At 45.3% G+C, this 24124-nt stretch overlaps 1 protein-coding gene across 5 annotated transcripts in view; it reads right to left on the reverse strand.

The window, feature by feature from the left end:
- LOC147009270 (uncharacterized) overlaps positions 1–21823 on the reverse strand; it is an 85640-nt gene extending 63817 nt beyond the window's left edge. Inside the window, exons 1-3 of one of the 5 annotated variants that reach the window (XM_085862051.1) lie at positions 21365–21814; positions 17829–17897; positions 9791–9934 (exon numbers count right to left, since the gene is read on the reverse strand). In XM_085862051.1, coding sequence (XP_085718177.1) covers positions 9791–9934; positions 17829–17897; positions 21365–21569 — 418 coding nt within the window. In that variant the 5' untranslated portion in view covers positions 21570–21814. Of the gene's footprint in view, positions 1–9790; positions 9935–17828; positions 17898–21364 lie in introns of all 5 variants that reach the window. The other 4 variants (XM_085862050.1, XM_085862053.1, XM_085862052.1 and 1 more) reach the window with 4 other exon arrangements.
- Positions 21824–24124: the final 2301 nt, after the last annotated feature.

Raw genomic sequence — 24124 nt, forward strand, 5'->3', positions numbered from 1 at the left:
CTCAGTACCAGAGTAGAGTTCAGACATCAGATCGATCAGTTTTGGTGGCACCCCACGAAGACCAAGAATCCTCCAGAGGACATCCCGATTCACTGAATCGAACGCTTTACAGAGATCAACATAGGCTGCAAGCAGCCCCTGCCGAAACTCTCGTCTGCGTTCGGTGAGGACACGAAGTGCAAGGATACGGTCAATCGTTGACCTCTTTGGTGTAAAGCCTGACTGCTCTGGACGCTGGTGCTCAAGCAGATGGTGGCGAACCCTATCGAGAATTATCCGAGCAAAGACCTTGCCCGGCACTGAGAGCAGCGTCACCCCTCGGTAGTTGTTGCAGTCTTGGCGATCACCCTTCCCTTTCCAGAGAGGGACAACAAGGCCCCTCTTCCAGTCAGTTGGGATGATGCCTGTGTTCCAGGCAGAGCACAAAACTGCATGCAACGACACGAGTGCAGCATTTCCACCAGCCTTGAGAAGTTCAGCATGGATGCCACAGATCCCTGGAGCTTTGCCCCGTTTCAACTGGTTCACCGCAGCCCGTGTTTCCACAAGCGTAGGTGGACCACAGTTGATTCGAGGGTCAGCAGCAGGGATTGTAACACCCTTGACGTCCAACTCGACAGTTGGGGGATCAGCCTGGTACAACCGCTCAAAGTAACCGGCCCAGCGGGCCTTCACTTCAGACTCCTCTGTCAAGAGCCTACCACTCTCTGCTCGAACTGTAGTGCTCCGAGGGATGGGCTTGGATGAACGTAATGCGCGAATTCCCCTGTAAGCGGGACGAGAATCACCTGTCCACAGGTGATGCTCTACCCCCTCACAGATTCCTCGCACATAGGCCTCCTTGTCCACCCTCAGTGCACGTACAGTTTTACGCCTCAGCTCCCTGAACAGCTCAGCTCTGCCATTCAGCCTGGCCCTGCGACTCTGGTCAATGGTATCCAGTGTCCCTTGAGAGACAAAATTCTTCTTTGCCCTGCGGTGAGCTCCAAGGCATCCACCGGCAACATCAAGGACGGTGGTCTTGAAGGCGTTCCACAACTCTTCAGGACCCCCCAAAGCACCCAGACCCCCCAACTGTCCACTCAGCCTGTTCGCAAACTCCTCAGCTACTCTCTCATCCCTGAGCTTGGCAACATCCAGCCTCGGCTGGGATGGTACCATTCTCCAGGATTTAAGGTGCAGCTTTAGAGTTGCTACAACAAGCCTGTGGTCAGCATTGAGGAACTGAGCACTCCGGTAGACCCTGCAGTTCTGGATCATCCTCCAACGACCGTCAATGAGGACATGGTCAATCTCCTTTGCCACACCGCCAGCGTTGGAATACCAAGTCCAGCGATGAGCTTGTGGGCGCTGAAACCATGAACCAGCCACCCTAAGTCCATGACTTCTTGCAAAGTCAAGGAACTTAGTGCTATTCTGGTTCATAGTTCCTGACCCATGGGGACCAACACACACCTCATAACCATCCCTATCAGTTCCAGTCGATGCGTTGAAATCCCCCAAGACTAGAAGTGTATCTCGTCTGGGGCACTGATCAACCACAGACTCGAGTGTGGCGTAGAATGCATCCTTCACGGTGAGATCACTCGCCTCAGTCGGAGCATAAACAGAGACCAGGGAAATGACACCTAAGGAGTGACGAATCCTTAATCTCATAATACGCTCGTTGACCGGTGTTACCTCAATTATCATTGGGGTCAGCTTATTGGACACAGCTACAGCAACTCCTTGGGTATGGTAACCATCAGAGCGACCAGACCAATAGTAGGTGTAACCACCCACCATTATCTCGCCGCAATCCGGTCTCCGAACCTCAGAGAGAGCTGCAATCCCGATGTCCAAACGCTTGAGCTCAGATGATAACAGAGACAGGTGATCATCCTCTCTTAGGGATAGGACATTCCAGGCACCCACCCGAAGGGACCGCCTCAGGTTAACCCAAGGAGACCGCCGTCTGGTGGACGACACCTCAGCACCACTCCGATGCACTCTCCCGCAATCTGACCCAGGGATGTTACCCCGTGGTTTCCCTCCATTTGACCTCCGTGGTGCGACCATTTGAGATAGTGGTTTTTCTTTTGCTGTTGTTATTGTCGTGCAAGAACAACATCGAACATCGCCACAAGCAACATCTCAACGATCACGCCATTCACTACACTACGCCAACAATCACGCCATTCACACCACGACGCCACCTTCCACAACTACGCTACCACCATCTTCGCCACTCGCCATTCAACGAGCACTGTGCGGTCATGATCTCCGCGGGATGGATGAAAGGAGCGGAGTGGCAGCAGCAACAAGGGTGCGAAGGGGCATCTCCCGCCCAAAACTCCCGCTTGAATGTCTCCCACTGGATTTTCCCTCCTGCTTTTCCCACGCTTTGGCATGGGGAGGTGCGATTTGAGCCAGAAGTCAATGGTGAAAAAGGTGGGGGCCTGATTTTGGGGGAATAATTCCCTGGCCCCGAGCCAAAACTGACTTTCCTCGTCCCCCACATGGCGCGGGGGAGGGGTAAACGAGAGGGCACGCCCCTTTTTGGGAAGCTTCCAGAAGGGAGGTGGAGCCAGAAACGGGCGGGGTGAAGGGCGGAGCCCGACCCTACAAAAAGGCGTGGGCATGAAGGTCAACGATAACGTCGTTCCCTTGTCCCTGTTCCCTTGTCCCTGAAGGGGAATTGTCGAGCGTTGTGGTGATTGTTCCTGGTCGGAGGTTCTGTTCGTTCGTCCCTGTCGGGCGGACGACACGTGCAGGCGCGAGGCACGAGCCCAGTGGACCACGTCGGAGGGACTCGGAGTTACGGTCGCCAAGGACTCGACATGCTCAGGGAAGTCGCGACTTCCATTTCTTTGGGGTTCTGTGTAAACGTGTGTGTGTGTGGCGCCAGTCTGGAGAAGTAGAACTGTTATAAGTGTTGCCGTGTGAATTGCATTATTCGGTTGTAGATCTGCGTGTGTCTCTTCGCTTGCTTTTATTGTGTTTTCTTGCTTGACTGTAATATACGTGCCTTCCGTGCTGCCGTGTGGCGCGGAATAAATGTGCTGGTCCAATTGTTCCCCGTTTCGTTGCGTCTTTTCCTTTGTTTGAATCTCCATCTTGCATCACGTAAGGGATTAGTAGTGGGTTTAAAACACCCGGTAACTAATCTGAACCGTCAAGGTTGATGATAACTCCGCTCGGTTATCCCTGTAGCACGGAACGAGCTGCTTAAGCGATTCGTGTCCAGAGTCGACCTGTGGCATGGTACAACTCCTCGGTACGCTATCCGCGCGGGTTCTTAGGTAAATCGACCATTCGGCGATCGGACCCTATTTCGCGGGTAGAATGCGGACGAGTTGTGGTGAGGTTAAACCCCCACCCGTGACTCGCTCCCGGCGTTGTTCTGAGAGGGTCACGACTGAATTGCACGTTCGGTGGGCGAAGCGGCCGCTATTGGTTAAAAGCGGTCGTTCGCATGCTGGCGGGGCGCGAATTCGTAACAATATATACAGTCATGCACCACTTAACGACGGGGTTACGTTCTGAGAAACGCGTCATTAAGCGACGTCGTCGTTGTGCAAACATCTTTTTTTATCTTTTTCGTTTTCGAACATCGTACTTACACAAAACTACACACCTAGGCTATATGGTGTAGCCTATTGCTCCTCGGATACAAACCTGTACAGCATGTTACTGTACTGAATACTGTCGGCAATTGTAACACACATCCAAGAGAGACGGAAGACACGTTTGTTTTACTTTTGTGCTGTTCATGAAGGTCATCGGTGTTGTTAGCAGCAGCTTACAATCTCCTCTCGCATCGATTACAGAAAGGTGAATAAATAGCATTTCGATTTTATAAATACGTAATCATTGCATCGATGTTATAATTTACAAATGAAGAAACGAGCACCTGTCAATTGTGATATATATTTTCGGAACAGTGCGATTGTTTTAACAACATAAAAAGCTTCACGAAAAATAAATTGGTGTTTTAATTTCGACTAACAACAACGATTTATTCGCGGAATTCTTTAATTCAAAGGTAATTTAATTGCAAGAAGGTAAACGTGGAAACATTGGTTCAGTTTGAAAGCCGATTTTCTTGAATCCCGATTTAGCAGGACCCTGCTTTTTTCGCGAGGACATTTTATGGACCTCAACGATTGCATTATAACAGGGCCACACTGTCGTTTATTATCATCATGAGAGATTATGTACTGTACAGCGTACATAATTGTACATGCTATTTTTATACGATTGGCAGTGCGACGTCGGCTGCATCACTCGGCGATAGGAATTTTTCAGCTCCATTTTTTTTTTTTTTTTTTTCCAGAGCTGGCAGATCCGTCGGATCTGCGATCCGTCGTTGCCCAGAAAGTCGTTAAGCGGCGCATGACTGTATGTATGTATGTATATATATATATATATATATATATATATATATATATATATATATATATATATATATATATATATACATATATACATATACATACATACATACATACATACATATATATATACATATATCCATATATATACATACATACATACATATGCATATATATATATATTTACGGTTGTGGAAATTCGCACAACACCATACAGGTCCTTAAGATCAGTTATGTCGATAAGTAAGTGTTCAGGTTAGATTTCCCCACCAATTTCTAAAGGGCAATTATTCATGTAACCGGGCTGTGATCTTTGAGGTAGTATTATTCTTTTGCTATCTTTATTTTGGAACAACCGCCTCTCAACAACCACAACCGCATCTCAACAATCACGCCATCCCCACCACAGCGCCAACCACGAGATCTCCTCACCATCTCCTCAAACGAACATCGCCACACCTTCATCTCCATTGCGCCGCCATCTTTTTGCCAGCAACGGCATTCCACGGACGAACGGCATCTCCGCCGACAGGAGCGGGGACTCTCTCGTTGGGGCGGGAGCCGATGATTTCCACAACGTCCGCTCTCTCCGCGTTTGGCGACGAGATCGGATCAAAACACCAAAAGGGGCGGAGCCAGCGGGGGGGTGAGAGGTCGAAGGTGGAAGATCAAACTCACCCCCCGCCCCAACCCCAGACCATATAAAAAGGCGCGCTGGAACGCCAAGCAAGAAGTTTTGTCTGTCGGAGTCTATCGGGGTTCAGAGTCGAGCTGGAGTCGGGGTGGAGAGCGACAAGGTTCGAATCCAGTGGAGGGCAGTAGGGGTCGTCAGAGCGCAGCGAAGCCTGGAGCGCAGTAAAGCCTGCAGCACCGTGCCGAACCGTGGGTCGTTGGAGACGGCCAGAGAGAAGTCGCCAGCCAGCGACAGAACGGTCCGAGCAAATGCTGAGGAACGGGCGGGCTCGTAAAAGAGCATCAACTCTCGAAAGAGCAAAGGCCCGTTCGTTCCTCTGAGGTGTCGTCGGATAGGCCCGATCGACCAGGCAGCACGGCAAGGCCCGGACCAACTGAATCGCCATTACACCAACTACCGTGTTGATGGGACATCGAGGGTCGCCCAGCGAGTCACCATGAGGGTGGCAGGTAACCAGCCCGGTCTCACGGAGCTCCTTCAGTCTCCACAGCTCCGCGAACATTAAAGGCCGATGGGCCCTGTTCTTACCCTTTCCTTTCCTGGGGTTTTCTTTGCATGAAAGTGGTGGCGCCTTGTCCCGAAGTCGAATTGTGGCGAAGTGATTGTGTACATAATAAATAGATACGGCTGCAGGTCTTTTGTTTGCTTGTGTCTTGTCCCTACCCCCATTCGTTGCATTCATTGCATTGCATACCGCAGGTTGAGAGACATAATGTTGTAACTGCATTTTTGGTGAACTTGAATAAAATGGCTCTCATGTCTTTCAACACCATTTCTCTTTCAGTACAATATTGTTGTAACTGCAAATATCAACCCAGTCTTCTCATCTGAGTAAGATTAAAATATTGTAAACTATACACAATATGTGAGCCATTTCATTCAATTTCACCAAAAATGCAGTTACAACATTATGTCTCTCAACCCGCGATACGTGCTTGTATATCTGCATTGCTTGAGTCCGTGTCGTGTGTGAAATAAATGTCATTGTTTAAACGTTCACCTGTTCGTTGTGTCCCTTCCTTCATTTTGCTTCCATTATTGCGTACGGAATATTAGCTGGCTTTTAAATAGCCGATAAAGCAATCGGATCCGACGGGGCTTGGCGATATAAAACTGCTCGGCAAATCGCAAAAGGAACGAGCCGCTCAAGAACGGCTCGTTTTCACACAGGCTCCGTCGAGGTGTAAATTCACGGCATTTCTGTCTGCGCACATACTTAGGTAAATCGACATTCGGCAATCGGACAGTGTCGTGCGTGGACAGAAGAGTTGGCTAATTTACGGTGTGGTTAAAAACACACCCGCAGCTGGATTTTGGCGTTGACCCGAAAGCTGCGACTAAGTTTGCTCGTTTGGTGGGCGCGTGCGGCCGCGATTAGCTAAAAGCGGTCGCCCGCACGCTGAACAGGTGGAAAACTACAGCAATATATATATATATATATATATATATATATATATATATATATACATATATATACACATACATATATATATATATATACACATATATATATATATACACATATATATATATATATATATATATATATATACATATATACACATATATATACATATATACATATACACACATATATATACATATATACATATACATATATATACATATATACATATATGTATACACATTTATACATATATATATATATATATATATATATTTATGTACATACATATACACATATACAGTTCCAGTCAAAAGTTTGGACACACCAACTCATTCAAGGGTTTTTCTTTGTTTTTACTATTTTCTACATTGTAGAATAATAGTGAAGACATCAAAACTATGACATAAAACATGGAATTGTGTTGTAACCAAAAAAAGTGTGAAACAAATCAAAATATATTTTATATTTTAGTTTCTTCAAAGTAGCCACCCTTTGCTTTGATGACAGCTTTGCACACTTGGCATTCTCTCAACCAGCTTCATGAGGTTGTCACCTTGAATGCTTTTCCAACAGTCTTGAAGGAGTTCCCACATATGCTGAGCACTTGTTGGCTACCTTTCCTTCACTCTGCAGTCCAACTCATCCCAAACCATCTCAATTGGGTTTATGTTGGGTGATTGTGGAGGTGAGCTCATCTGGTGCAGCACTCCATCACTCTCCTTGGTCAAATAGCCCTTACACTGCCTGGAGATGTGTTTTGGGTTATTGTCCTGTTGAAAAACAAATGATGGTCCCATGAAGCGTAAACCATATGGGATGGAGTATAACTGCAGAATGCTGTGGTAGCCATGCGGGTTAAGTGTGCCTTGAATTCTAAATAATTCGCCAACAGTTACCAGCAAAGCACCCCCACACCATCACATCTCCTCCTCCATGCTTCACAGTGGGAACCACACATGCAGAGATCATTCGTTCACCTTCTCTACATCTCACAAAGACATGGCGGTTGGAACCAAAAATCTAAAATTCGGACTCACCAGACTAAAGGACAGATTTCCACCGGTCTAATGTCTATTGCTCGTGTTTCTTGGCCCAAGAAAGTCTCTTCTTATTATTGGTTTCCTTCAGTAGTGGTTTCTTTGCAGCAATTCGACCATGAAGGCCTGATTCAAGCAGTCTCCTCTGAACAGTTGATGTTGAGATGTGTCTGTTACTTGAACTCTGTGAAGCATTTACTTGGGCTGCAATCTGTGGTGCAGTTAATTGGTGATTTTCATGGGCTGGTAACTCTAATAAACTTATCCTCTACAGTTGTGGTAACTCTGGGTCTTCCTTTCCTGTGGCGGTCCTCATGAGAGCCAGTTTCATCATAGTGCTTGATGGTTTTTGCGACTGCACTTGAAGAAACTTTCGAAGTTCTTGAAATTTTCCGGATTGACTGACCTTCATGTCTTAAAGTAATGATGGACTGTCCTTTCTCTTTGCTTCGTTGAGTTGCTTATCTTGCCATAATATGGATGACTCCAGTACAGGCAAAATAATGGTCTTCTATCAAATACGGCTATTTTCTGAATCCCAACCCTACCTTGTCACAACACAACTGATTGGCTCAAACGCATTAAGAAGGAAAGAAATTCCACATATTAACTTTTAATAAGGCACACCTGTTAATGGAAATGCATTCCAGGTGACCACATCATGAAGCTGGTTGAGAGAATGCCAAGAGTGTGCAAAGCTGTCATCAAGGCAATGGGTGGCTACTTTGAAGAATATAAAATTTAAAATATATTTTGATTTGTTTAACTTTTGGTTACTACATAATTCCAAATGTGTTATTTCATATTTATGATTGCTTCACTATTATCCTACAATGTAGAAAATAGTAATAATAAAGAAAAACCCTTGAATGAGCAGGTGTGTCCAAACTTTTGACTGGTACTATGATATATATATATATATTTTAGCCCTCTCTCTTAATTATGAAGCATCAAATTTGAGAGACCGAATCCAGATCCAGATCTTCACAAAAATCAAATCAATTCATTCTTGGCACACACCCAACCTGTCCTCCAAGTTTAGTCCATATCCATCCATAACTCTGAGATATCCTGATCACAGACAGACAGGGGTGAAAACATAACTTCCATTCAACTTTTCTGGCAGAAATAACTGTGAAAACAGCTACCAATAATTCATAACAACATAACCACAAGATCAAAGAGAATAAGGGACATGGTGAAATAAATGGTGTGCATTTTCAATTTCGACAATACAAACGATCTCAGGTGTTGAAGGAAAGATTCCAGCCTGAATATGTTGCGTAAAATAATTAAGAGATCATAGAAGTGTTCAAGAATGTCAAGCAACTCCTTTCTTAGGGGAATCATCCAAAGTTGGTGTGGATGATTGCAACACTGAGGAGCAACATCGCAGGATTTTGATGGGGAAGTTATGAGATGGTGGTAGACAGCTGTTTTAAAGACCTGTAAGGAAGAGTGGGGTGAAGTGTGAGAGTTTGTTCCAGAGGTTGGAAAAAAAGAGGAATGAAAGTGTGAAGGTGAGCAGCGATTCTTCATTTTGGCAGTTTCACCAGAAGGGGGTTGCTGGCAGACCTTGAGCGCCCTGCAGAAATATTAGGGGGACATAGCAAAGAGACAGTAGGGGATGCAAGGCCCGGAGAAGAGTGTAGAAGACAGAAAGACCACCGATCTGCCTGCGGTGAGAAATTGAGACCCAACAACTCAGCTTCATTGCAGGAGACACCAATGATCCTGAAAGCTTTGGTTTCCACAATGTGAAGTTGAGCTTGGTGTGAGGCAGGAGCACCAGCCCAGGAGAGAAGTACTGCATCAGACTGCGGATGAAAACTTTGTTTGTGGTCAGGAACTCAGGTGTGCCAAGGAAGGACTTTGCACGATGGAGGATGCCCAGACTGGCTTTCGAGGCCAGCTTGAAAATGTGGCTTTCCCAGGAAAGATCATGGAAGACAGTGAGACTCAAAAGCTTGAGAGGCACAACTTCTTCAAGAAGATTGTTGAGAAAGTAGATGGGGTGCTTTCCAGATGGTCCTCTGGGAGAGACGGTGAGAATATGGTGTTGATGCAACGATCTTAAATTTGTGAATTTTATGTGCAACATGCATTTTAAATGAAACGTGTATCCCTGTCTCGTTCATAAAAACAAGCCAATTGTGTGAAAAACATTTTTTTATGGACCTGTCATTCTGCACTGTTTGGAACAAAATTATTTCATCATGAAGGAATGGTCAAAACAAGTAAACACAATGTGATGGGATCTCCAGAGTGTTTGGCTTACTTTTGAGCAGCTGAGCAACTTTGCTTGGCTCCGTGGTTGGAGAATCACACGCTTCCTGCTTTACATGATCATTGTTCAAAGCATCTTGGGAAGTGTGAAGAAGGTTGTTTTGGAAAGTTTCTGACTTCACTACTTGAGCTTCACCTGCAAACCATGTGACAACAGTTCATCACGACAAAGAAAGGGCAAACAAGCGAATCTAAACCAGCGTTCTACGTAATCTCAAATTCACAAACTCATTTTCTCACTGAACCAGAGAGGTGAACAACGGAGGGGGGGGGTCAATGAAAAACAAACAAACAAACAAAAAAAGTCATGAATCTGAAAGGGAAATGTGGTCTGAAAATAGAGGAAGTGCATGATGAAATGACAATTTGCTGTTCTCAATGATGTGGAGTAGCTGGATGCATTCCATTGACTTGTAAAATGGATTCTGTGAACTCCTCATTAGCGACCTGGGATTACCATCTCCGCCTCACTCCACACATGCACTTTTGCTAAAAATCAAATTCCCAAACATTTGCCACCGCCTGCTGAAACCGCCTGGTCACTTTTGATTATCACCTTTTTCCTCCTCCTCCTCCTCCATCTGCAGGTGCTACCACCCTCACACCCATTCTCGAGTTAGACATATTCTCTGAGACTAATCTTGCATTTTACTGTAGTCACTGTCATGAGATTTCACAACACAGTTCAGCAAAAAGGAGGGAAAAATACAATTCTCACCTTTTTATTTTTCATGGAAACCCAGCATTTAAATTTTCATTACCCTCCCTTCCACTTGTACATATTTTACTTACCTTATTGGTTCACGAAAAAATATATTCACGAAAAAAAATAAGTGACCACTATATTCGTTATTGTTGTGTGTCTGTCTGTCTGTCTGTATGTCTGTGTCTGTTGGGTCGTCGATCCAGTCGAAAAAAAAATTTTCAAAAATTTTTTTTTTGAAATTTGATCGACCCTTATTATCAGTATTTCCGTCGATATGTTTGTCTGTTGGATAATCGATCTCGTCGAGAAAATTTTTTTTTTTGAGATTTGTACGACCCTTATAAGTATTTAAAATGGCGATTTCAGTTAATACAATGGCGATTTCGATGAAACTTGGTTGGTAGGTTCATACCATGACCTAATTATGTGCAAATGAGAACCGTTGCTATGGACACCACCTTTGCCTAGCAACGGGACTTAGAAATTTTTGAAAAATCATAAAAAAATTCTTTTTTCGAAAATCAAAAATCGGGCCACGAGCGACTGTGGGCAGTGCATTCAGCCATATTGTCAAAAATTTCCAGCCGGATCCTATGAAAGCTGTCGGAGAAGATAGACTTTGAATGAACCCTGGTCGAAAACAATAAAAAAACGAAGTTCGTAATATCTCAGAGACTATGAGTCAGATATACATGAAACTGGGAAAGTAGGTTCATGGTATGTCCTAGTTATGTCAGGTCAGGTATGGGAGCATGTGCCAGAACAGCGCGTCGCTACGTCCACTTTCCGCCGGTACTCCAGGGGCCTCCGTCTGGCCATCCCCCAGGCAGATGCCAGGCCCATCCCCATCTCCTTGAGATGATGGTCAACCTGCTGTAACCATGAGGCACGTGGTCGGCCCACTGGCCTCCTCCACTCATGAGACTCCCTCGCTGAGAGAATCTGGTGAGCAGGATCAGCGTCAGGAAAACGAGCCACATGTCCATACAGCCGCAGCTGACGCTCACGGACTATGCAGGTAACAAATCTCATCCGAGTCTCTCTCAGCAACCGCTCGTTGGACACAAAATCCGACCAGCGATAGCCAAGGATTCTCCGAAGAGACCTGGTACCAAAGGAATTAAGTCTCCGTCTCAGATCCTTGGTCAAAGTCCAAGTCTCGCACCCATAGAGCAAGACTGGAAGTACCAAGGACCTGAAGACTCGGACTTTCGTCCTCCCGCACAGGTACCGGCAGCGCCACACCCCATGATCCAGTGAATCCATGACTCCCCAGGCCCGACCCAGACGTCTATTGACCTCTGACTCGCAGCCAGCAGAGACATGAATATCACTGCCAAGGTAAGTGAATCTCTCCACGACCTCAACATCCTCACCACAAACAGACACAGACAGGACAGCAGCATCCAAGATGTCACCGAAAGCCTGGATCTTAGTTTTGACCCAAGAAATCCGTAATCCCAACGGCTCCGACTCCTCATTCAGCACCTCGAGGGCCCCCAAGAGGATGTCTAAAGTCTCCGCAAAGATGACTGCATCATCTGCAAAATCAAGGTCCGAGATCTTGACATTGCCAAACGATGCACGGCAACTTGATCTCTCCGACATCCTCCCAAAAATCCAGTCCATACAAGTGCTGAAAAGTGTGGGGGCAAGTACACATCCCTGATGAACTCCAGTAACAACTGGAAATAAGTCAGAGGCGGTACCACCACACTTCACAGCACTCTCAGTACCAGAGTAGAGTTCAGACATCAGATCGATCAGTTTCGGTGGCACCCCACGAAGACCAAGAATCCTCCAGAGGACATCCCGATTCACTGAATCGAACGCTTTACAGAGATCAACATAGGCTGCAAGCAGCCCCTGCCGAAACTCTCGTCTGCGTTCGGTGAGTACACGAAGTGCAAGGATACGGTCAATCGTTGACCTCTTTGGTGTAAAGCCTGACTGCTCTGGACGCTGGTGGCCAAGCAGATGGTGGCGAACCCTATCAAGAATTATCCGAGCAAAGACCTTGCCCGGCACTGAGAGCAGCGTCACCCCTCGGTAGTTGTTGCAGTCTTGGCGATCACCCTTCCCTTTCCAGAGAGGGACAACAAGGCCCCTCTTCCAGTCAGTTGGGATGATGCCTGTGTTCCAGGCAGAGCACAAAACTGCATGCAACGACACGAGTGCAGCATTTCCACCAGCCTTGAGAAGTTCGGCATGGATGCCACAGATCCCTGGAGCTTTGCCCCGTTTCAACTGGTTCACCGCAGCCCGCGTTTCCACAAGCGATGGTGGACCACAGTTGATTCGAAAGTCAGCAACAGGGATTGTAACACCCTTGACGTCCAACTCGACAGCTGGGGGATCAGCCTGGTACAACCGCTCAAAGTAACCGGCCCAGCGGGCCTTCACTTCAGACTCCTCTGTCAAGAGCCTACCACTCTCTGCTCGAACTGCAGTGCTCCGAGGGATGGGCTTGGATGAACGTAATGTGCGAATTCCCCTGTAAGCGGGACGAGAATCACCTGTCCACAGGTGATGCTCTACCCCCTCACAGATTCCTCGCACATAGGCCTCCTTGTCCACCCTCAGTGCACGTACAGTTTTATGCCTCAGCTCCCTGAACAGCTCAGCTCTGCCATTCAGCCTGGCCCTGCGACTCTGGTCAATGGTATCCAGTGTCCCTTGAGAGACAAAATTCTTCTTTGCCCTGCGGTGAGCTCCAAGGCATCCACCGGCAACATCAAGGACGGTGGTCTTGAAGGCGCTCCACAACTCTTCAGCACCCCCCAAAGCACCCAGACCCACCCCCCAGTGTCCACTCAGCCTGTTTGCAAACTCCTCAGCTACTCTCTCATCCCTGAGCTTGGCAACATCCAGCCTAGGCTGGGATGGTACCATTCTCCAGGATTTAAGGTGCAGCTTTAGAGTTGCTACAACAAGCCTGTGGTCAGTATTGAGGAACTGAGCACTCCGGTAGACCCTGCAGTTCTGGATCATCCTCCAGCGACCGTCAATGAGGACATGGTCAATCTCCTTTGCCACACCGCCAGCGTTGGAATACCAAGTCCAGCGATGAGCTTGCGGCGCTTGAAACCATGAACCAGCCACCCTAAGTCCATGACTTCTTGCAAAGTCAAGGAACTTAGTGCTATTCTGGTTCATAGTTCCTGACCCATGGGGGCCAACACACACCTCATAACCATCCCTATCAGTTCCAGTCGATGCATTGAAATCCCCCAAGACTAGAAGTGTATCTCGTCTGGGGCACTGATCAACCACAGACTCGAGTGTGGCGTAGAATGTGTCCTTCACGGTAACATCACTCGCCTCAGTCGGAGCATAAACAGAGACCAGGGAAATGACACCTAAGGAGTGACGAATCCTTAATCTCATAATACGCTCGTTGACCGGTGTTACCTCAATTATCATTGGGGTCAGCTTATTGGACACAGCTACAGCAACTCCTTGGGTATGGTAACCATCAGAGCGACCAGACCAATAGTAGGTGTAACCACCCACCATTATCTCGCCGCAATCCGGTCTCCGAACCTCAGAGAGAGCTGCAACCCCGATGTCCAAACGCTTGAGCTCAGATGATAACAGAGACAGGTGATCATCCTCTCTTAGGGATAGGACATTCCAGGCACCCACCCGAAGGGACCGCCTCAGGTTAACCCAAGGAGACCGCCATCTGGTGGACGACACCTCAGCACCACTCCGACACACTCTCCCGCAATCTGACCCAGGGATGTTACCCCGTGGTTTCCCTCCTATCAAAGATTGGGGGTCCCGAGGGCTTTGCCCCAATCCCATCATCCGGTGAGCTGCCCTGCGAAGGGAAGCTGCACAGGAGGTACTCCCACGGAGTGGGTTTTCAGATTTTTTTGCGTTTTTGCGTTTTGCGGAATGAAGCGTTTTACGGTGGCTGGAGTGCAAATCCTGCCACCAACCTCCTAATAAGAAGTAACCCAACTGCAGGAGGACGTCCGCAGACACAGTTGGGCACTAGATATGGATGGCCGTTGGCTCACAATTAGCTCCTCCGCCCTTTTAGTTATGTGTGAGAAAGAACCGTTGCTATGGACCCCTCCGTTGCCAAGCAACGGCTGACTACCCATGTCCGCCTACCGGCTTGTCTGTCTGTCTGTCCCGAGCATAGCTCCGTGGGTTTTGATCCAATCCTGACAAAATTTTGGTGGGAGGTTTATACCACGATCTTGTTGTGTTTTCCTGAAAATGGGCGTGGTGCTCCCATTATGGGCGGGCCACGCCCAAAAAACGTGATTTTAGGGTGCAGCCGATTTCAATTTGCATCTTCTCCTCAGGGGTTTGTCGCATCTGACAGGGGTTTCGGTATTTGGTTAGCCCAATGGCACCTGCATAGCCCCACAGAACTCGATTTTTCATTTTCGTCCCAAGGTCAAGGCCACAAGGTCACGAACTTAGAAAATTGCGAATTTTGACGTAAAAAATTTATTCTCCGAGGGGTTTGTTGAATCTGGCAGGGGTTTCGGTATTTGGTTAGCCCAATGGCACCTGCATAGCCCCACAGAGCTCGATTTTTCATTTTCGTCCCAAGGTCAAGGCCACAAGGTCACGAACTTAGAAAATTGCGAATTTTGACGTAAAAAATTTATTCTCCGAGGGGTTTGGTGAATCTGGCAGGGGTTTCGGTATTTGGTTAGCCCAATGGCACCTGCATAGCCCCACGGAGCTCGATTTTTCATTTTCGTCCCAAGGTCAAGGTCACAAGTTCACGAACTTAGAAAATTTCGAATATTGACATAAAAATCATCCGACCGCCCAAATTTGAGAGCTTGGATGGCAATATTTTTTATGCATAATCTTGAGGTCATTCCCCACCTAAAGTCTCGAAACCATTTTGCTCTATCTCGAACACCTTGCCCGTGGCGCCCCCTTCAAGTTTGTTTTTACGCTGATTTCATCAAAGTATGGATAATCCGATGAATGCGAAATGCCATATAGCCTATATGACGTTATATTGTTCCTGGAATGTTCCAGAGGAAGTTTTGCACCAAAGGTCATAATCCTTGACCTTTACAGGTCACAAAGGTCAAATTTTCAAAGTTGTGGGAATCGAACCGGGTTTTCGACCTTCTTTGACGAACAAACTCCAATGAGCTATAGCACGTATCCTGTTTCCTTATTTTAATGTCCACAACATTGTTTTGTGACCTTTAAAGGTTATGCAAAGGTCAAATTTTGAAAGTTGTTGAACGAAACCGGGTTTTCGACATTTTGCAGCTAATAACCTGTCACCCGTACCACATCATGTTGATCATTTTTATAACTTGGTCAAACATTATCACATTGTCTCATCCTTGACTCTGAAACAATCTACATCGTCAAATACCGCTCGTGAACCATCGTCGTCTTCAGAGAAGATTTTTGTGGATTTCATTGTTTTTTTTAAACAACATGGCTGCTGAACCACGTGACCAATGACATCATCAATTGTTTTTTTTTTCTGTGGACCAATTTTTCCCCAGATGACCCACAAAAATTTTCACACGGATCAGATGGAGCGTTCTGCATCTGCAATTATGACGTCATATTGAAGGCACCTTTGACATCACAAATAAATCGCACATTACCCAAGTGAAGTACTTGCCATGTGCCAAGTTTCAATTTTTAACTCACATCGACTTCAGTCAAGTGAGCTTATGCGATTGAGCAGTCCGTAGGTATGAGTCTGAGTCAGAGCCAGTCAGTCTGTAAACACTTCAGTCATTATCGCTTGAACCAAACACATGGTTTTGATGAAACTTGGTCACAAGCTTCATATCTGATGCCTAACGAAAGTGTATTGACGGCATCAAAATCTGCGCTCATTAAGGATGTTTACGGGGGGGGGTTGACCCCCCCCACCCCCAAAGTAGATATTTGCTCTCTTCTTCGAAACGACACAATTTTATTGAAACTTGACCACAACCTTCATCACCCATGATGGACCAATGTGTATCCACAATTCAAAATATGTGCTCATGAAGGGGGTCAATGGGGGGATGGGGGGGTTGACCTCCTAAAAGAGGTATTTGCTCCCTTCTCCGAAACTACACACACAATTTCGATTTACTATTTGGAGGGGGATTTGGAAGGCAGTGTGAGGGGAGGGGGATTTGGAAGGCAGCATGAGGGAGAGGATTGGGAAGGCAGTGCCAGGGTAATCACCCACCCTTCCCTCCAAACCTGGCCACTGCAGTTCTTTTACCTCATATCTGTCAAACCCTTTGTGAGTAACTATAGAATTCTTCGACATCGGGATGACAATGAGGCAGTCGATGATACGAGTGAGGAAAGTGAAAAAGCATTTTTGTGCTCTTTATCGTTAAGTAACTTTTGCATTCTGTTCCAAATGCAAAAGCTTGGAAATGCAAAAGGTTCCTCTTTTTCCCCAACTTTGGAATAAACTCCCTCACTCTATTCAATCCCATTCTTCCCTCAAGGAATTCAAAACAGCTGTTCACCACCACCTATCATCCCCCATCCAAATCCTTGATCTTTTCTACCCCCATTAATTCACCCCAAGCACACCTCCTTCAAATTCCCTGCTTCCCTTCCTGAAAGTCCCTGTAGTGTCCATCTTGTTTCCCTGTATTCCCCTCCCCATCCCTCTCCCTTCCACAGATTTCCAAATGTCTCTATTCCCCACTGTTTTGTCCTTCCCACTCCCACCCCTCTTGGCTCATACCTCCCCCCCCCTTGCTGTGCGTTGTGTGTGATCTCTCATGCGAACCTCGACAAGGTATACAAAAAGAAGAATGAAATCAAGGCATTGTTGAGCAAGCCAAAACAAATGGCAAATTAAGGTTGAGCCAAATATTTTTACGAATCGATTTCTCAGCGAACTGCTTCCATCACAGCAATCAGTCCATGCATGTTCTTTTCTTTTTTTGTCACAAAAGTCGAGGCTACTGGGAGAGCTTTGACATCGAACAGATCAGGACGTAACAGAACAAAAGGAATCATTCAAAGAAAGGGGAAACACATGAACAGCAGGGGTAGGAGACAAATAGAGACAAGTAGGGGATGCGAGAAAGAATGAGAGGGAGGGAAGGATGCACTGGGAGAACAAGATGAATAAAGAAGCAAACTCTCAGGAAGTTTACCCTAAACATCTCAATCAAATATTGTGATCCTTCAATGTGCGGAGGGAAAAACGTTTATTCATGAGCTGGCACTTTGAATCACCATGTGACCTTAAAAAAAAGTCAAACAGCATCTCTGCAGATAACCTCTGTATGTACAATGTACATGCACACGAAACTGTCTGTGACTGGAACAAGCAGAATGTTGATGTGGTTCACACCTTTGTCTTCAGACATCGAATCATCCTCAAACTCAAACTCAGATTCCACCTTCACTTTCACAATCGAATCTGAAAAGAAAAACATCCTTAAAATAAACAAAAGAAAGAAGGATCAAAGCTTTGGTATTGTATCGAAAGGAACATTTATCCCTCTTTTGTTCGCAATTTTTCCAGCAATCTTGAATCACATACCTGCGTGTACAGCAGGTTAACATACCTGGGATTTTAATTTCACAGCAATACTTGATCAACCGAACAGTTACATGAACGTCAGGAAAAATAACAAGTACCCGATTCACTGTCATGAAATTCAAGGTTTGTTAATCGATTGACGTCCTGCTTGTCAAACTGGTGGAATCCAAAAGTGAATTTATAACAAAGATAAAATAAAGTAAAACACAAACCTGCCGCATGGCTCGACACTGGACTGCACCCTGTTCTACTCTACAATATACTCCTCTACTCTGCATTACTCTACACGATACCACAAAGAAACACAAATGGTGACTAACTCTCCTCTCTGCTCAGCTCTGTGTTTTGCCTTCTGTATTTCACGAACATTCCCAAAAGTACCTCCCTCTCGGAAACCACCCCTTGATGCAAAGATGGTTTTATATCTGGAAAGAACTAGAAACTGCACAATACCACGGCATCGTTCAATGTCCACAACTTCCCCATAAAACAAACATGATGTATCCATGGGTTGTGAATTGAACTACAACAACAACAACACTTGTCACTGTTTGACTCTTCTCTCCAACTTTTAAAATCGACATCTCACCTCAACAATACAGTAATATACAGTTAACCCTTGTTTTAGTTTCTCAGTTTTGAAGTTACACAAATAATTTCATTTATACTGTTCTGTGTTCACACAGATCCGTTCTCACTTTTATGCGGTATTATTAGAGATAGGGCCGAAAACGATATATAGCGTGATATCTTAAAAATGTATTGGGCCCGACATGATCTCATGGATCAGGCATTGCGTGATGGGGGTATGCGCTCTACTGAGTGCCCTTCGAGTTAACCCTGTTATAAACAGCGGAGCAAATTTGTTCCAAAAATTGGGCAATCAAAGGGTATTTAAGAAGTCCAGTTGGAAATTGCTTCGCAAATGTAGTCCACATTCACTTGTTTGAGGGATTTTTTTATTTTTTGTGTCGGTGGAATCTGATACACGGAACATACGCTTCTCATTTTGTCGTCGTTAAGTAACCCAAATTAAATCAAATGGAGCTTGGAAGTTTGGCACAGTAATACAATATCTTTTTGACAGGCTCATGGCACGCAAAACACACTCCTGAAATAATGTAGTTTATCCAATAATTTAACTCGTGGAGCCTGAAATGTTCTTAAGGTAACTATACATAATAGAACACTGAGGATGGGCGGGGTGCCAGAGAATAAGATATGAGTGTAGGGTGCCATCAATAAAAAAGGTTTAAAACCACGGGTTGGTGGTGGTCATATGGCAGCTGAGCTGCCGGGGTAGCTATCGTTTCTTGAAGCGCGAATGAGTCGCTGATGCAGTGCCCCTCTACCAGTACACACACTGAAACTGGTACTCATTTCGCCGACCTCGGAAGGATGACAGGCTGATTCAACCCCCCGGTGTATTAATTCAGCGGCAGACGGGGCTTGAACTCAGGATCAGGACCATAGGATTCCAAGCCGCCACCCGAACCACTGAGCCAACACCAGGCTACCACGGGTTTACTTCATCGTTGGTGATACAAAAGGGCCACCACCACCACCATCACTGCGGTGCTGCTCTCTCATGCATTGACCAATCTCATCGACATAAGGTGTGTGTGTGTGTGTGTGTGTGTGTGTGTGTGTGTGTGTGTGTGTGTGTGTGTGTGTGTGTGTGTGTGTGTGTGTGTGTGTGTGTGTGTGTGTGTGTTTTCCAGTCCTTGATCAACTTTGACTGCAAACCACCGTTCTTTCAATGGAAAAGATTAATTATTTCTGGAAATATTGTGCTTGTAAATCAATAACACCTTTTTTGACCACAGAGACATGTACCTACCAGGACCACGTGACATTGTAAATCAATAACATCTTTATTTCCCACAGACATGTACATACCAGGACCACGTGACATTGTAAATCAATAACATCTTTATTTCCCACAGACATGTACGTACCAGGAACACATGAAATTGTAAATCAATAACACCTTTATTTACCACAGAGACATGTACGTACAAGGACCACGTGACATTGTAAATCAATAACACCTTTATTTACCACAGAGAAATGTACGTACCAGGACCACGTGACATTGTAAATCAAAAACACCTTTATTTACCACAGAGACATGTACGTACCAAGACCATGTGACATTGTAAATCAATAACATCTTTATTTACCACAGAGACATGTACGTACCAAGACCATGTGACATTGTAAATCAATAACATCTTTATTTACCACAGAGACATGTACGTACCAAGACCACGTGACATTGTAAATCAATAACATCTTTATTTACCACAGAGACATGTACGTACCAAGACCATGTGACATTGTAAATCAAAAACACCTTTATTTACCACAGAGACATGTACGTACCAAGACCATGTGACATTGTAAATCAATAACATCTTTATTTACCACAGAGACATGTACGTACCAAGACCACGTGACATTGTAAATCAATAACATCTTTATTTACCACAGAGACATGTACGTACCAAGACCACGTGACATTGTAAATCAATAACACCTTTATTTACCACAGAGACATGTACGTACCAGGACCACGTGACATTGTAAATCAATAACACCTTTATTTACCACAGACACATGTACCTACCAGGACCACGTGACATTGTAAATCAATAACACCTTTATTTACCACAGACACATGTACGTACCAGGACCACGTACCAATTACTCGGCTTCACGTTCTCCCCGAGCACTTCAAAAACGCGGAAATTTTCATCTTTAGTTTTGAAGTGAATTTATACTTTCGTTTTGTAATTGTAAATATTTCTTGAATGAAATCAAACAAGTACGAACTGTACGGACGAACAAAACGTACTGAATCGTGGACTGAGCACGACACTGGATTCGATCACTGTGAGGTTCGACACGAAGAGGACGAGTGTGGAAGTTCGAACACGTCCATTGGGCCATGATGGAGTAATACGGACTTGTACCAAACCGTTCTGGTCCAAACATCACAAACCTCGTTTTCTATCACCGGAAGGAAAATATACAAAAATGGATTAACCGTTTAAATAATATATATTTTTAATATTATTTAATTTTTATCCCTTTGAAATAAAAAAGCAAAAAATACAATAAAATAATTGCAAAATTGAGCTGTTTATCGATATTTAAAAATCCCGTCTGGACGGAGATGAAAGGACTGAGAGGAGGAGGACGTGTCCGGGGAAAACCGGACAAATGTTAACCCCCCCCACACAATTCACCGATAATTTTACAAATCTCACTTTGCCCACAGAAATGATTTACTTACATAATGCACAGCACGGACCCCGCACGGGAACAAGAACAGCACGTACCGGGTCCGAACTCCGTATCCGCGGGAGATCCTCCCGGACCCATCCCGTTCATTCCATTGGAGATACTCGTGGGTCCACGAGGGTTCACCTCGTGTTCCTCACCGGAGAGATCGCGGGTCATCGCACACAGCGCGGTGTTGTGAACTTCGGGACGATTCATTGAATTTCGTTCAAGAACGAGGGACGTGCTCTTTCTCTTCTTCATATCCAATGACGTGTTCACGTCCTCGAGGTTCTCCGTAGACCACGCCCCCAAACCGAACCTCGAGGTTCTCCGTAGACCACGCCCCCAAACCGAACCTCGAGGTTCTCCGTAGACCACGCCCCCAAACCGAACCTCGAGGTTCTCCGTAGACCACGCCCCCAAACCGAACCTGGACTCGTCCTGAATGACGATGATTGTTCTCGAGACCTCGCGGTTGCTGCCCTCGTACCGTGTGACCTTCAAACTTGGACATTCGGACTAGTTCGTCCTGTTTCACATCGTTAACAGTTTATAAACAGGTTCCGCCATGTTTACTTGTTTATGATAATCCCAGCCGAGTCATGATTAGGAGGAACCCAGGTTCAAATCCCGTGTACCGTGCATGTGTCGATTATCTATCTCCACATGTCTGTGTACACTCATGTCTCCTAACCCTCTGCACTCTCCACAAGGTAAGTGTAATTAATTAATGGAAGGAGCACACAGTTGGGTGGGGGTTGGAGCCTGGAGGGGAAGAGGTGTAAAAACCTTCTTCACGAGTATTTGCTCCTTTGGTGAAAATTTGTCATCCGACAAGGGGTTGCAGAGAAAAAAAACACAACACTCATGGTCTGTGCAGACAAATAGACAAACGAAAACCACTCATTGAGTCACACTTGGTGAACCTGAACAGCACTGAGTCGAGAACATACCTCCACCAGGCTGAACAATTGACACGTTATATTTCACTGATAGGTTGAATCTGAATCCAGACCTCAACCAAAATCGAATAAGCTTGTTTTTGTCACCAAACCAACTCATCCACCGAGTTTTGTCATAACTCATCCACAACACAACTGGAGGTAACATGCTACACATATAGTTTCTTGTTGATGAATCACTTCAAAAATGCTCAGATCTTCACCAAAATCCAATCGATATGTCCTCGTCACACACCCAACCTGTCCACGAGGTTTCGTCTGAATCCATCCGTAACAGCCTTTTGAGATATTATGCTGTCTATCGTTTTTTGGCCCAATAATTCAACGGTGAAGAATCACTTGAAAAATTCTGTTATCCGCATCCGGATTCGGATCTTCACCGATGTCATGTGTTGCTGTCCTTCGCCGGTCACCGACAAACACAAAAAATTTCAGAAGGATTGCTTGAAAACTGTGGCCAAAAATCATGTGACAAACAGACAGACAAACAAATGCGACAAATCAACATAAATAGCGAAAAAATATTTTCGCCAAGTAACAAACGGACCCAAGTGCAATACCCTCGCCTCTCCTCTGGCGAGGGTAATAAAGCTTATGCTTCATCGATGGAGCTTGTGCAACTGATCAGCTGGCAGAGCCTCTTATTAATGTTATAAACACAACACCACAAAACTTCAACACTCCTCGTTAACATTCTCCTTCAACAAAACGAGTTCCCTTTCAAGGAACTTTTGACACAGGGAGGAGGCCATCAGGCCCATCAAAGCCTGCACTATTATTACCAACCGATGGCTGTCTATCTGTGCTGTATCATTTTAAATGCTAAGCTTCGAGCAAAGAAGCAGCACGTACCATTTTTAGTCTTTGGAATAACTCGTCCGGGGTTCAAACCACCGACATCCCAGACTCAGGGCGGAAACCCCAAACCATCACACAGAGAAAGCAGGCACACAATTGTCTGGTAAACGTCTGTATGGAAGGAATCTCATAACTTCAAAAGGTGGAGGAAGCCCAAAACTCGAGAAATAATGTCCTTTCAAAAACTCTGTCCCGTTGTAGAGCGATATGTTGAAAAAAAAAATTAAAAAAAGATTCTTGCAGAAACAAAACAAATGAGAGCAATTTTCATCATCACTGTTTTCCATGTATCTAACGATATTTTTCCTATTTCTTGAGAGTTCTCATTCATTGTTCAAGCATCCAATCATACCTTACATTTCGAAACGGTGGGTAACCCTCGGTGTTCTTTCCTCTTATCATGTCAGTTCCCCCACGTTGCACACAGGTTAGCTTTGGAAGCAGGTCATGCAACAGATTGCATCGCATACCTGCTTAGGTTCCGGGATGTTTCTCACAACATTTACAAATACCTTGATATGTATTACAAGCACAGGGGGGAAAGTTGGAGATCAAGTTTGTTTTCAAGGCAATCATCAATTCAAACAGTAAAGAAGAAAAAAAATGCAACATATTTCCTCAAGTGTGTGGGACAAGATGGTTCTCGTAAAAGGGTTCACCAAATGTATTTTGAAGAATAATAGTGTTCTACCGTTCTTCACGATGATAAATCAGCAAAGAGATCAGGATTACTTAAATTCACGAGTTACAAATTCATCCGTGTGACATCCTTCAGGGCAAATGTGATGTCACAGATATTGTAGTGTCCACAGCCGATGAACATCAGCCTTGGACTGACATCCTTCAGGGCACATGTGATGTCACAGATATTGTAATGTCCACAGCCGATGAACATCAGCCTTGGACGAATAGCTGGACCATCTTAACTCAGAGGCAAACAGCCAAAATTCTTGGTGGTTATGACGCGCGGGATGGAAATCAGCGAAGGCGCTTTCC

This window comes from Eptatretus burgeri, chromosome 17 (genome assembly GCF_056783735.1).
Source record: "Eptatretus burgeri isolate ZD-2024b chromosome 17, Ebu_testis_v1, whole genome shotgun sequence".
In the NCBI taxonomy this organism is placed as follows: Eukaryota; Metazoa; Chordata; class Myxini; order Myxiniformes; family Myxinidae; genus Eptatretus; species Eptatretus burgeri.